General features: G+C 29.6%; 1 protein-coding gene across 5 annotated transcripts in view; it reads left to right on the top strand.

The window, feature by feature from the left end:
* Positions 1–15,700, top strand: part of LOC129960231 (ras-related protein Rab-5B-like) — a 117,990-nt gene that overhangs the window by 90,729 nt on the left and 11,561 nt on the right. For 4 of the 5 annotated variants that reach the window (XM_056073487.1, XM_056073488.1, XM_056073486.1 and 1 more), the window contains exons 2-5: positions 3,042–3,138; positions 9,755–9,824; positions 11,754–11,847; positions 13,793–13,948. In XM_056073487.1, the coding sequence (XP_055929462.1) occupies positions 3,059–3,138; positions 9,755–9,824; positions 11,754–11,847; positions 13,793–13,948 (400 nt within the window). In that variant the 5' untranslated portion in view covers positions 3,042–3,058. Of the gene's footprint in view, positions 1–2,156; positions 2,197–3,041; positions 3,139–9,754; positions 9,825–11,753; positions 11,848–13,792; positions 13,949–15,700 lie in introns of those variants that run through there. The other variant, XM_056073485.1, reaches the window with a different exon arrangement.

Raw genomic sequence — 15,700 nt, 5'->3', positions numbered from 1 at the left:
TTACATGGCCAGAGAGAGTAGTTCGGCCATTTTTATATTTTCTCAATAAATCCATTTCTATTGAGTTTTATTTCAACTAAGCGTAAAAAAAAGCGGAACAGAAATGAAATCTTTTCGATGATTGCTTCAGTTATATTGACTTTGTTTTGTTAAATTATATACTGTTAAAATTTTTTAATGGTTTTTCTTTTCATTTCAAGAAGAGCAGAAAATTCTTCCGATGATTATTTTAGTTAGATTAATATTGTTATGTCAAGTGATATACTTAAAAAGTTTCAGAATAAAACATCCGAATAATGATTCGTTCGTTTAAATTTTGTCGACTTTCACTCAGAGGTAGCGTGAAAACGTTTTGCTTTCAATTCTGACTTCTTGCTTGATTGTCAGAGTTAGTAGATAAGCGTACTATTTCGAAACTTTGAGAGAACTTTTGGATTAGGTCTTCGAACTTTTGAAATGTGATTAGATAAAGACGATACTTTAGTTAGCACCCAATACTAATATCTTTGTAGTTCCAATATTAGGACACATTAAGACTGGGATGCTGGAAGCTCGATGACTGATTTAATTTGCACCAAGACCTCAAACATTGTAGGCCTTCATTGGACTTGGAGCTGAAAACTGCAGTCCTCCGTTTCTGAAGCCAAGACTTGAAGATATTCAGATTATCCAATTATTTTTGATTTCTCAAAATTCTGAAATATGAATGAAATGTGTTTCAAATCTGTGGATTCTGAAGCATGCTAATATCGATTCTATAGTATCTTTGTATTCTGCAGCTCACGACTAAAGCATCTGTAGCTCACGACATACGACCTAGATTTTGTAGCTCACGACAAAACGCTACAATGATCCTCTTTTCCAACATTTCTAATATTTTTAAGGACGAATATTAATTTATTAACGATGCCAACTGATATCATAATCCTTAATCTATATCAATTAAAACCTCCTTTCTAAAATTTATGAAATGGCAAGTTATAAAAATTATTAGCTGAAAAATTTAGAAAATAAATCTCAATCGAACCTGTAGTAAACAGGTTCATACAAACCCAACGAAGTGTATTTTTTTCATTAAAATATTCGCGATTACTGCATTATTAATGTCTTCCAAAATATTTTTTGTACAGTGTAAAGTTTTTAAACGTTCAATTAAATAGTTTTCAAATGCCGCTAATACCATGTGTGGTTTGATTTACATAAGATAAAATTTTGTTAAGCTATCTAAAGGATATTTTCCATTCGGCCTTAACTTTCTAAAATCTAGAATCATTCCCTAAATCTATGTTGCATTGAGATAAAAACGTCGAGTTGAAACTTTTCGTGTATTCCTGCATGAATAATTTATTGCACTCATTTAATCAAATAGACTTAAGGCTGTCTTGTTCCTGAAGACTGTAGAAAGTCCTCCATTTTTTCATGAATTTAAAAGAACTTTATGATTTAAGCATGTAATGTGATCAGTGGTAATAACATAGTCTACTTAGTGTAAACTATACGGGATTTATAAACTTAACTTTCTTCATTTATTTCATTTTTATTGATATGCTACTTCAACAATTAAGAACCGATTTCTCCGTATATATACTATTTTTGAAAACAAAAAACAAAGTTAACTTTTATTGCAATCATTATTTATACTCTAACACGCGATATGAAAAATGCGTTGGAAGAAATACTTTACATTTATTTACGTCACAGCTTTTGTTTTCTGTAAATAATGTATGGAATAAAAGTCATGGGAAAAACTACTGTGTAATTTACATAATAAGCCCAAAAATAATTCCAGTGTCTTTCGAAATAAAAATATATGAGAAAATTCTCACGTGCTGTTCTTAAATCCTGTTCATCTGTAGTAAACTGTCAACCTCTTAATAAGCATTGCAAAAACAAATGAAGATTAATAGTTGCATAATTCTAAACGAAAAGTAATGTTTCTATTTCTTGCTTCTAATGACGTCAAAGCAACGAGAAATAGCATCAATACATAATGAGGTAACATTTAAATAGGGCCTTATTATATGTACATAATTGACAGATGATTTATTACTTTTGTATAGAAATACAGTTGAAGGAAATACGTGCATATATTATTTTCAAACTATCTATATTAAATGTCCTTTACGAGATAGAACCCTGTCCATTCTTTCAAACTATGATGACTGGACGTCAAGGATTAACTGGGACTTCCCCAAGGTTTGCTTCTTTTTCTCGAGATAAAAAAATATTCTTCATTCAAAAAAAATTTCTGTGCCTAAATTTCAACGAATACCTTGCATTTTTATTGGAGACAATCCCAAATTCTAATTACAAGGAAATAATTTATACCAGATTATTGGCTGCAATCTTTAGCGACCCATAAAATACACGCCGGTCTAAAAGCTAATGCAACCAATGCTGTTTGGCGTTGTCAGTTCGCTCGCTTGTATTGCACACTTTCTCCGCGGAACGAGTGGCAGAGTTCAATCCAGTTTGTAGTGTTAGCATGCAAGTGTTCAATAAAAACTCAAAAAGTCTGAGCGATATCTCCGTGTGTCATTTCTATATCGCTGTGAATAAAAGTATATTTTATTTGGATCTGATTTTATATCTACACAAACCATGAAAGAAAATATTGTATTTTCTAGAAATAATGATATTAAATGTATTAATTAGTATTAAATGTCTTCAACTTTTTTATTTATTCTAATTTTGAAAGGCCATAAGAGGGTGTATCATGATAATACTTAGATTTAATAATTGACATCGGATACTATAAATTCATTTGACAAAATTTAAAAGTGAAAAGCGAACAGTTTTATTCAGTAAAATATTTATAAATATGCCAATTGATATTTGTGTCAGTATTTTTCTGTGTGTTTTTAGAATGTATACAAACGATCTAAATTATTTGCATTCATTAATGAAATAATAATGACTCACATGTCAAAACTTAGCAGAAAATCTGTGAATATTGAAAACATTTTTATTAGAAAATACCAGCAAATTTGTGTTACGACTTTTTGTTTTTGACATATTTTAATAGGCTTTCTTTCTCGTAGGCGTAGGAAAAACAAGTATGATATTTCAGCTTAGTATGAAGCAGTTCAAAACAAATGTTACACCAACAATTGGAGCTTCTTTCTCTTGTAAAGTCATGTAAGTATATGTCTAGTTTTGTTCAGTTATTCTCCAGATATTATTTAATAGGTTTTCAGTAAAAATATATCTTTTTAATAAAGATACAAGAAAGAGTAAAACTACTAACTTGGGTATACTCTATAATGAAGCATTCGCTCGAAATATTGAATTTTCTCAAAACGTTCAGAACACATTCCATGCAATCTGAGAAAACAGCATGCATTCTCTGAAATTACAAACTTACATGCATTCTCTGAAACGTAGACAATATCTGCTGAAAAATATTCTGTCAGTGGGAAATTATTTATCAGCAGAAAGAAACCCTTACAAATAAAGAGATGATTTAAAGACAAACACAGCAAAAAATAGACAAATAAAAATAATCCATTTTATGATGAAAATAAAATATGAGTTTAACTGCTTCTAAAATGGAGGAATCACATTAGAGTTGCCTCTCCTTTCTTAGGTATCCGGAGTGAACTGAATGATCGCCATCGGAAACAAAGACTGAGGCTAAAGCATCTTTGACCATGGCGCAACATTCCTCTCCTAGGCGGTACTTTCCGACATAGAAGCAGTGCCATATCCTTAATATACCAATAAAGATATCATATCCTTAATAAAAAATGTTTAGGAGAAACAAATATTCTCTAAAAAAATGTTTAGGAGAAACAAATATTCTCTAAAAAAATGTTTAAGAGTTTTACTTTTACGATTTCTATTATTTTAAAAAAAATGCAATTTTGAATTAATTATTGAAGTTGTCAAACATATTTCGGAATGAAAAACACTTCCTGATTCACCAAGTAGCCTTAAAAGTAATTGTTTTCATAATAGCATAGTTTCCTCTTTTATGATCCTTTCTGGACAAGGATATCGAAAATAAAAATTAAAGAATGAGTTTCAATTAATGTTCAATAAAAAAAATGGAATAATTATGATTCCAAATTTTAATAGAATTTAATTTAATTTTTTGAATCTGTAAGGTCCTTTTAGCTGTATTTGCTCCTAAATATTGATAGATATATATATAAAAAAAAAAAGATCGGCAAATGTTCCTACAACCTCAATATTCTTTGGAGTGACCTCACTTAGGATCACATTCGATAATTAAGCAAGTCCTAAGGTAGAAAAATATTTGAGAAGATTAATATTTCTGAGGAAACTGACGAATACGTATCTGCTTAAAACTTCTTTCTCTACCCCCCCCCCCCGACCTCTCAACTTCTCTTCTGCTTCTCTTAACTTCTTATACAAAGCAAGGATATTTATGAGACAAAATTTTTAATAAATAATTAACTCTTATCGATCGCTAGATTTTTGTTCAAAGTTGACAAAACATTGTTGTTGCGTAACATGGGATTATGACCGTTGAGGAATATCAATATTTTTTTTAGTTCCTTGATGTTAGGAAGAAAATGCTACGAGAAATGCTAATTATTACTGTAACGGTGTTTCAATACGCAATCGAATTTTCTTTTCCTTTCTACTCGATGATGAATTTCAATTTAAAAAGTAATTGATGTCCTGTTGATTTCCGCTGTAACTTCAGAGTTTTCAGAAATATCTCTTATGAGACATCGGTTTTGTGTTCATTTCCTTTCTTCCTTAAAATATATTTAGAGTGTGGTGCAATAAATATTTTTAGTAAACTGAATTTTTTATTGTTTCTAGAAATCTTGAAAACGCCTTTTTTCGGATACAAATTTATGCATAGCAACATAAAAATAAATATGAAATGAAAGCAAAATTCATGCAACTTTTAATAAATGCTTAGAAATAAAATTAGCTTGCAAGTTATGCTTTTCATGGTTGAAAACTTCAAATGATCAGAAAATGGGACATTTTACCGAAGTTACTGTTAATTTTCTGGTGTATTTTAGGTTACTGATGGGAATGGGCAAGAGCGAACTCATTCAAGAGAGATGAGTTCCCTGACCATTCTAATCTTCGGCACTACTCTTGAGCTAACCAAAATATATATACGCTCAAAATCACCAAAAGGAATGCAAAATATCTTTAATGCCAAGTCTCAAAAAGTGATTTTTTATTTGATTTTTATTCTTATATACGAACCACTTCTAAATTTTTCTTATATAACAGTTTCATTCTTTTTACTACACCAACTAGCAATTATCTTGGAATTCGAAATAAACTCTCCATTCCTCAGACCCTCAAGTGAACCTTTATTCAAAAATATATCATAGGACATCTTATTGCACACTTTTCAATATTGTACCGTGATTTCGCAATCTTTATCCTTTTATAATATGACTTACAGACACCAGAATATTTGGAAAGTCTAATCACATCACTTGATCAATAACTAATGCCTTGGAAATTGCAGAACCCGAATGTCTATCTCTTGGAAAACCAAATATAGTATTCAAATATACTATATGTATTATATGTAAAAATATACTCAATGTATTCTTTCTAGAAAAATCTATATCTTTTCCCATGCCAAAGAATCCCTTCTTTGTTAAACATTTATGAGATAGCAAGAATCTACATTCTAAAAATTATCCAATAAAATAGACAAAACACTGGTAAATCGAAATAACAACTTTTATATCCATTCTGTGATTTTGAACATAAGAAATATGCAACGATGTACGACTCTTTCACACGTAAACATAACAATCATAAATGTAGAAAACGGGATATTTAGTTCTTTTTTTTTCTGTCTGTGAGAATCATTCTTTATTGAATTATGCAGAATTTTCGAACTGATTCTGTGGCCCAACACGTGCTGGATATCTTGACACGTCTTTTTCTAGCACATTCCAAGTTTACCCAGATAAATATTAGCATAAAAAGTGCTCTGTATTTATGATAAATATGAGCTTTTATATCTCCGCACCAAGGCTATTATTGAAATCTTTTTTATACATTAAGCCAATGGAAACAACAATGCTTTATAAGACGTATCGCTATCTCAAAATTGCGTTTCACAGCAGTTTGTTCTTTTCATTAAAGTGATATGGTGTTTTCAGAGTCAAGTGTATCAGGATGTGCGTTGAATGAACAGCACTTTTGGAAGATGTTTGACCATTAAATACTTTTTTATATTACCTTGCATTTAAATAGCTTAATTAAAATAATTTTTGAACATTAAAGCTTTTTACCACGGATTTATGAAGGCAAAGAATTTATTGATTCTTTTGGATAATGTAAGTCAGATTCCCCCCCCCCCCAAGACTTTTAAATCCCGGAATTTTATTTTAATCAAAAATATTTTTTTTTCAAAACCCGAAGTTGGAAAATAAAGCATTCTTCATGGATGACATAAATGAAATTAATTACAAAATATTTATTTAGGAAATTTTAATCAAGGCTATTTAATATTTCTGCTTTCGGATGTTGAAAAATCAGAAAGAAAATCACTTTGCAATCGTCATCGTAATATCTTTGTGGACGATCCTACTTCTGTTTAAAACCAACAATTGAGGTATAATTCAAATAAGATGTGCCAAATTCGTACATCATTTTGAACGAAGACTGAAACTGAAAATAAGTTTAGATCTTTAGATCTGTATTTACTACAAATGAGCACTATTATAAAGATATAAAATATAAAACATTTCACATACATTTATGATAATGATTTTTAAATAAAAGGTCTAATAATAAATTATACTTGTTTTATTTTTATTTCTCCAATTTCTTCAATGGTAAATTGCCTATATTTCATTTACATTTGTTACAATGACTCTAATAATTCATGTGGAGAAAGGTACACAGAAGGAAATGTACTTTGTCTTAACAAGGATCGAATCTCCTTAGAACGTATGGGGATAAGAAATTGTCTTATTAGTCAGCTCTTTCTGTCTTCTCTGGAGGGAACGGAAATATTGGTGTTTAATGATCTGATGGCACGTCGCACCTCTGTGTGAAAGTCGTTGCCTGTGCATTTTTGAACGATGGTTATTGCGTATTAGCCACAGAACTCGAAATTACTTTTCGCAGCGGCTGGGTCATAGAGTTTACCTAGGATGCTTAAGCAGGACTAGAGTAAATCCTTTAAGGTTTCCAAGGTGCGAAGCTGAAGAAGTAAAAACTGACAATCACAATTCTTTTACAGGAAAAACGGAATTCGAAATTAGATAGATATTATGTGCAGACTATGAAATATAGGCTTTATTGTAATATTTTACAAACTTTACTATAAAAAGGTTCATCAAAATACATATTACGCTGAGTATGAAGTTTAAGCTCTCTATAATTCTGTACGTAAAGATGAAAATCTTTTAAATTATAAAATGCATTGTTGTAGAAGATTCATTTAAATAAAGAAATGGCAATACATAATTCTCAATAATTTATGATATAAATTAGTAACTGACTTGAAATATGCTTAAGACATATCTCATACTAAAATAATGAATGGACCATTGAATTTAAGCCAAGATTTTATTCGGCATTATATCTTGAAAATAATTTGAATGATAGTTCCTAAATTAAAAAAAGAATATCTTTAACTGATGGATTAAATTTTATAAAATATGAAAAATCAGCAAGATAATTAAAAATAATAAAAGATGCAACTAATAGTATTTCTAACATATATCATAGATCTATGATCCATATTGTTTCATAACTTTTAAAAATGGAAAGATAAAGAGATAGAAGTGAGATAGTTAACTTTAAATGTCACGGGATATGATAAGGAATTAATTTTTTATGTTCCTTATCATATCGAATGAGTAAACATTGAAATTTCCTTCTGTTTCTTAAGTTTTGATTTATATAGCATTTTATCTGCGATCTAAATCCCAACAGAGTTCAGTTTACTTAATAATAAATTGTGAAATGTAATTCAAAATCATGTGAGTTTCTCGATTTTAAAGCAGCATTTATTTTTTGCCAGTGGACTTGTTCATTTCGAAACCTATTGTCTGATAGATTATTTTCCATTTGAATGATTACTTTCTCTTAAATCACTTGTCAACTTTGAAGCAGCAAAAAATAGTAATTTTCAGTTTGGCATTTTGTATCCATAATATTTGATTATATTCTAAACAAAATATGTATTGTTAAAGAAAAATAATAGTTAATTGGTTCAAAGTCTCAATATTTTCTTTTTCTTGAAAGGTTGCTTTTTTCTTGTTTACATACATCTTATAGCTTTTTTTTTAATAATGAAGATATTGTATAGATTTGTAATAAAAACTTCTGTTATAACCTAAATTTGATAGATATCTATTTTAAATTGAAATTTCATTTGGATAGCTAATAATCAATTTTAGTTAAGAAAAACACAAAGACTTTTTTGAAACTTCTGTAAAATGTATAAGAATATTACTTGGGGGAAAATTAACTTTCAAATGAAATATCAAAATAATTCCTAGTATTTATCGACGTGTATTTCTGAGTGATTGTAATGAAAAAATGGGTAAAAATTCAAAATCAGAATGCATAAAGTATTTAAAAAATTTGATTATATATGTTTTTAATTCTATTTACCTTGAAAGATTTTTAAAATTATTTAATATGCGAGTGCTTATATTTAAATATACATGAATAAAAACTTTTATAATTCTAAGTTAATTATTTCCAAATAAAGTTTTATTGAGTCCCCTTCGGTCAATTTCCTGTGCTGGATTTATTTATAGACTTTTTTTTTCATATGCATGTACTTTTTTTCTTCTGTCAATACTTTTTGACAAACAAACAGCAAAAGAGAAAGAAGATATTTTGATCACAATTTTTATTTAACCCTTTTTCAATGAATACTTGTAGTTATATGATCATCTGAAAACGCTTACAGTGTCATCTTAGGGCTCAAAGAACTATGAGTTTTCTTTTTATAATTTCTCTTCCGTAGAATTTATTATTGACAGATATGATTGAAATGATCTCTTATGAATAGTTCAAAAGAATTTAATTATCGTGTTTAAGTTAAGTAAATCGACATCTTAGATTAGTCACTGCATTCTCGATTTTCTACTTTATATCTTAGATTCAAACCTAAAATCCTAATTCCTAAATTTAATGTCCTAAATTTGAATATAATGAATTGGATTTTTCCGGTTTTGATTAATGAATGAGTAGTTTATATTTACAAAAGGGAGCAATTTGATTTTGTTTTTAAAAAGGAGTTCTGAAATATTTTAACTTTTAAATTTTACTATTCATTAAATATGGTCATATTTATATAACCAACATAGATTAATCACTTTGAAGAAAACATAATAAAAGAAATGGATAAATACATTACTTATCCTCATAATGTCTTTTAGATTTTTCATATTAAAATAGAATAACTATTTCATTATTTATGGGTTATTTTCTAAATTATAGCATCAAGCTTCTCTCCCCTCCAACTAAACGTCTTACGTTTTGCTTTTATATCTAATTTTATTTAGTGAAGAACATAAAGCAATCCGTAATGTATAATTTTACTTTGTTTGGTAAAAATATATTCTTCTCTGCTAATAATAAAGGAGAACGGGCGCACGTGTGTGTGAGTGCATTTGTGTATGTGAGGAAGAATGTAATCAAACATCTATAATTTTACGTTGTTGAATAAAAATGCAAAGCTCAAACAGTATTCAAAATTCCTGATATAATATGAATGGCTTAATTCAAATTTTTCTGCATTCATTTCATTTTCATATCTGAATATTTTTAGAGATATTGATTCTTATACGATACGCTTCCAAATATGGGACACAGCAGGACAAGAAACGTACAAATCTATGGCAAGTATAAAATTGATTTTTATAAATGAAATAAATATTTGATTTAATCTTGTACCTTTCTTTTTCAAACTTTGCATTCTTGTATTTTACTTGTATTCAATGACACGTCAACTATTTTAATACTTTTTTATAGTAATATTCTGTTGTATTCTTATAAATATTTTCCGTGTATTCTTCTACTTTCCAAACTGTCATGACAGAGAATTATTCCGAAGAAATCTTTCATCAAAGAATCGCAGAGTCATAGATTTGAGACACCATTCTACAAGTCTGCTTTGTGTACTCACTTAGTCCTCGTTCATTCCGGCAGAGTCTTTCCATTAGTGAAAAGTAGAAATTTGAAGAACAAGTGCCTTGGTGACTCTTCAGCTTAGAAGTTATCAGTATTGCAAAAAGATCCCTCAAAAGAATGGGTTTTTTTAAAGCTACTTTATACATAAATGTTCTTAATTTAAAATCCAGATGCGAAGTCTATTGTATTTTAAATAATCAGTATATGATATTAATTATCGGATTTTTTTCAATAGAAAATTATGCGATTCAGCAGATAAGAACATCCCCCAATATTCGTATCTTCCCCCAGTCAGCTCGAAAACGTTCATCCAAAAATGGATATCAAACAAGATGTGCAATCAATTGCCTGAGCTTTCATCGTTTTTTTACATGTAATATTTAATACCTTCTTATAAAAACACTCATTGAATCATATCTTAGAAAATTACCGACGTATTTTTTTCGAAGACCTTTTCAGCTCTAATAAGAAAAATGAACATAAAGTGACTCAAATGTGTTTTTGTCAAGATAGAAAAAAACAGAAATAAAAAGTCATTTGCGGTCAAGGAGAGAAAGACAAGAAAAGATTAAGAGAAAGAAGAAGTTTGGAAATGTGTGAAAAACAAAGGAGTCAGTTTGCCGAATTTCCAGCTGTGACTTGTCTCATTTCAGCTTTAGTGCTTCTAAATTCAAAGGGAGAAATGGTTGCATTTGGTTTCTAAATCAATTGATCAGGTGAAGGCGATGCGGGCTTTCATAGGTTACTTTTCCATTGCTTGTTATTTCCTTATCTTGTCTGCTTTTCCCGCTTTTATTACCCTTTTTTCAATTTGTCTTGATTATAGAACTTTCAGATGGAAAAAGTAAGCAGGAAGCATCGATATCTCAACTTGGAAAGGTAAGTAAATTATATAAAAAACGAAAATGCAATTTAAAATTACTATTTCAGGGGAGGTCTGCATCCCTAACAGGCCACCCGCCACTGGAGGTGCCGGGTATTTTGTAGTCCTCATCATCAGACTAAGGCTCAAATTTGCAAAGTTCCATTTCCATAAAACCCCAATGCTATTTAAAAGCGGGACGTTAAAATAAGAATTCAAATAAAATTTTAAAGACAATTAATATGTGTCACTTTTTATTCTCATATTTTTTTCAGAAAATTTAACTTATTTAAAGAGAAAATTTTTTTTTAAATAAAGCAATAAAATGACAGAAAAAATATGATTTACGAACTTGGAAATAGAAACGAAATTATTTCAATAAAGCGACTTGGAAAGATATCCCACGACTCTGGACTAAAGGTAGAAATCTATTTTCGATGAGATGACTGGTGCACGAGTTGGAAAAAATCGATTTGATATGGAAATTCTCCAAAAAGATTATTTGGGAATAAACCCTTCTGATATTTTGTCTTTCATTTTGAGTCTCAATAATGTATATCAATTAATTAATATAAAAATTAAGTTTTTTTAATCTCTTCAATTTTTTTCATTACTATTCTTATAAAAGTATGGAAGAAGTCTCTATAATTGATATTAAAATATTTTCATATGTTATTATATAATATAATATTTTCATATATCCATATTGTTTGTAAGACTCATATAAATACAATTAATTAAAAGTGTTAATATTAGATTTATTTTTTCTTTTTAGCTTCCAATGTATTACAGAAAAGCGAACTTAGCGATAGTGGTTTTTGATATTACTTGCTACGAAAGTTTCGCTAACCTTCCGAAATGGATCGAAGGTAACTAGTTTTCTAAGCTTAAAAAACGTAATAAATAAAATGAAACCTCGAATTTTGGAAATCACCAATTATTTTCTTTTTGACTGCTTCAGCCTTTTTCATCGTTATGAATGTTTATTAAGCTGTACGTTAACAAACTTACATGGCATAATTATATTTGAAAAGAGCAACTTCCATTCCATGAAGTTTTTCTCTGTTTATGTATGATAGTTTGTCTTAAATGGAATGCCCTGTAGATTTCGAGTACACTGCGGAGGAATCGGTACTGTTTACCACTATTTAAAGGAATGTATTAGATTCTCGGAGTTAAGAAAAAATCTGAAAATTATAAATTATGACTTAAGTACAGTACTGATGATACCAGGTAATCTTAAAACTCTGAAGGACATGATGTCAAAAATTGTCAGTTTTTTACCAACTATTTGAGAGTTTTTAGTAAATAAGGAAGAAGGACAGTGATTGACCACTTTGTGGCCAATTACCTCGAAGAGAATGTCAGTTTGACAAATCGGTCTATGCAAGAATGGGCAATGTTAAAGATAGTAGTCGGCCACAACAAATCCTGTCGATACTGCTACGTTCAGTGGTGGCCGGGTGTACACAAGAAGAAGAAGATTTCGAGGCCACATCTGATCCAGGTAATGAGGTTCTTCAGAAATAACTCTAGGAATTGATTAGAATTGTGCTACAAGGCAATTCTCTTGAACTCTGGCAATGAAATCTGTTGAGGTTTTTATGAAAATTGTGTAGATGATGTCAGCAGACTTATAAACTTTCGGAGGGAAATGTTCAACGATTCAATTAAATCTTAATCAAGCATTAAAATTATGAGTGAAGTTATTTGATTTATTCATATCTTTTAAATATCTCACACATTGTTTTAAGTTCAGAAAAATAATATGAGCTTTAAACCTTTTTTATAGCATCATGGTGAAATGATTGTTGATTCAAAACGGCTCGTGTGTGATATGTATAAAAATGAATTTTCCTCTGTAGTCTAGGCTAAACTGTCTTTTCGTTGTTTAATTGCTTAAGATAAAAACATTCTCAAAAATTTCTAACTTCAATCCCTAGCAAACCATTTAAATAGTGATATCGGCTTACAAGAGAAGGAGTAAATTGAACTTGTTTATATCTTTCTTACTACAGTTAGGTTTTGAGGGCTTCTGTGATAGAATCTTGGTTTTGGGATCAGAGATCATTAGAAATGAAACCTGATTCCACCAAAGTTTCTCCCTTTATAAGCATGGTACATGTTAAACCTCCAATCAGGGATGAAATGTCCTCAAGCTGATGTGAAATACTGAAGCTTTGGAAAAACAGTCTCAGCTTCTGAGTTGGAGAGCATCAGGTTTGAAATTCAGACTCCTATTCCACATAAAAATGTCTAAGGATATGGAAGCATAGTACCTCCTTACTCTTATCGTATATTCTAATGTTGATGGATCATGAGGCCATGGAGGATGAATCTTGGCTTCTGGATTGAAGAACGCCAGATGCATAACATCAAAAGATCCGCATTGATTTGAGTATGACGCACGTTAAATTTCTTGTCGTGGGTCAAATGTTCTTACATTGATGTGGAGACCTGAAGATAAATTTCAGCCTCTGGTTCAAAAAATGCTAAATTCAAAATTCGATTTCATCCAAGATCATCCATATATATAAGGATGGTGCATACCCCCCTTCGAAGATCGAATTTCTTCCCGATGTTTGGTACGGAGTTTTTGAAAAATCAAGAGCATTCTCAGATGTCTTGCTCATTGTCTGACCACAGTTCAAAATTATTTCCTGAAATAGATTCCCTTTAGATACAAAATTTATACATAACTACTAATATATTTATACATACTACTAATCAATTTATACATAACTTTATTTAAATACTAGCTTTATTTTCCTTCATATTAATCATTTCTTTAATGAAATTTTATTTCTTTTTCAGAACTTCAAAGAAATGCTGACAATGATTGTATCATTTGCATAGTTGGCAACAAATTAGATTTAGAGCACAGAAGGGTGGTTGACGGAAACAAAGCTGCTCAGTTTGCGAAATCCATTGGCGCACTTTATTTCGAAACGTCAGCCAAAACAAATGAAGGTAAGCAGCTACTCAAGAATTCATTTTCATAGTCATTGCAAAGTTTCTAAACCACACATTTTTACATATATAGTCAACCCTACCTATGATATGGCATGCAGGTTCCATATAACATAGTATACAAATTAAGACAATACAGAATCCAACAATACAGAAATTCTCCAACAATACAGAATTTTAATAACACATTCGAACAATCCTCAGCACTTTTTTTTTTTCAATAACATGGCATTCTAACAACACGGTTCACATATAATATGACGTATTAAGCTCGTACTTTCTTTAATAATTCTTTTTTCAGCCTTATGTTTCGATTTGCTTTATTTCGACTTGGGTGATTTCTTTGCAGCACGGAATCAAAGCATCTTGTCATATATAGGTTTTCTATATGTTTATGATAAAATATTCCCGTGAATGAGTAATTGCAACTCAATCTTTTAATATTTTTACATCTGTTCCTTAAGATTTGCTCTTTTCCTACTTTTATTGCCTTTTTCTTATTTTGAATCGGAACTTTCTTTCTTTAGAAAGCCTTTTATGTTTCTTTTTTTTAAGTATTGAAATTCTACTCAACAAATGAATGTTATAAGAAATAGATGTAATAAGAAACTGTAAGCTCTGTAATAAAAAACAGCTGAAATTAGCAATGCATGAAAAATTTCGCCCTGTATATTACTGAGTAATATGACAGTCTTGATGACCCAAATGCAATTTAATGTAATTGATGTATTAGAACAGAATTTAGTTTTTACATCTGAGGTTAAGTATTTAATGTAATGAATCTTAATAATTAAAAGGGAATTTACTTAATTTTGCTAATTATTTCAAGATGCATAAAAACGAGTATGACGTCATTTACTGGTAACGAGTACTCTTGTAGCTTTTTGCATATTATCAAGTTCAATTGTCATTGATCATAATCATACCTGAAAAAGGCCAATTCTTTAATCATCCTTTATTTACTGCATTCAGAGGTATTTCAATCGAATTCTTTTAATGGAAAAGGAAATCGAATTCTTTTGAGAGAACATGCTGTACAATTTACCGGTAAAATAGCAAATATATTTGTCTCAATCGACTACTCAAACAATAGAGTCGACTATCAAATTTTTTTTTTTTTTTTTTTTTTTTTTTTTGTATTTTTTGATGAAAAACTTGTGACGAGACGTGCAAAGAAAAGAAAATATTCAAATAATAATTGGATGAAAAATCAGAAAATAAGGTAAAGGGTATTTTCAATATCTTTCATAATATTGTTGTATCTCTTGGACATATTCACTCTTTTTAAGAAATTTATATCTAATATTTCAGGCATAACATTTAATGTAAATAAAAGTAATACTGCATTCATTATTTTTCATAATTATTTTTGATTATAATCACGAAGTAAAATATTATAACGTGAATAGTTAATTAAACAGTGAAAAGAGACTTCAAAGTTCTTGTATGATCCGAGTGACTCAAGAATCACTCTTTATTAAAGAATCATAAAAAGATATTCGCAGCTGGGAATCAAATTTTATACATGTTTTTGCAATTTTATGTTTTATGGACATTTGAATAGCGAAGTTGTATCATAAAACGAAGGATTTGTTGAAAAATAAGAGCCATACAATTACATCTGTATTTAGTTCTAAAGATTTTGTAATGCACGAATTTTTATTTTGCCTACAATAACATTTCAAATATATCAAAGGAAACGATAAAACTTTGTATATCTTTTAGCCCTTTAAGGTGCACAAAAATAAACAT

Source organism: Argiope bruennichi, chromosome X2 (assembly GCF_947563725.1).
Source record: "Argiope bruennichi chromosome X2, qqArgBrue1.1, whole genome shotgun sequence".
Lineage (NCBI taxonomy): Eukaryota > Metazoa > Arthropoda > Arachnida > Araneae > Araneidae > Argiope > Argiope bruennichi.
This window is presented reverse-complemented; position numbering and strand designations above follow the sequence as displayed.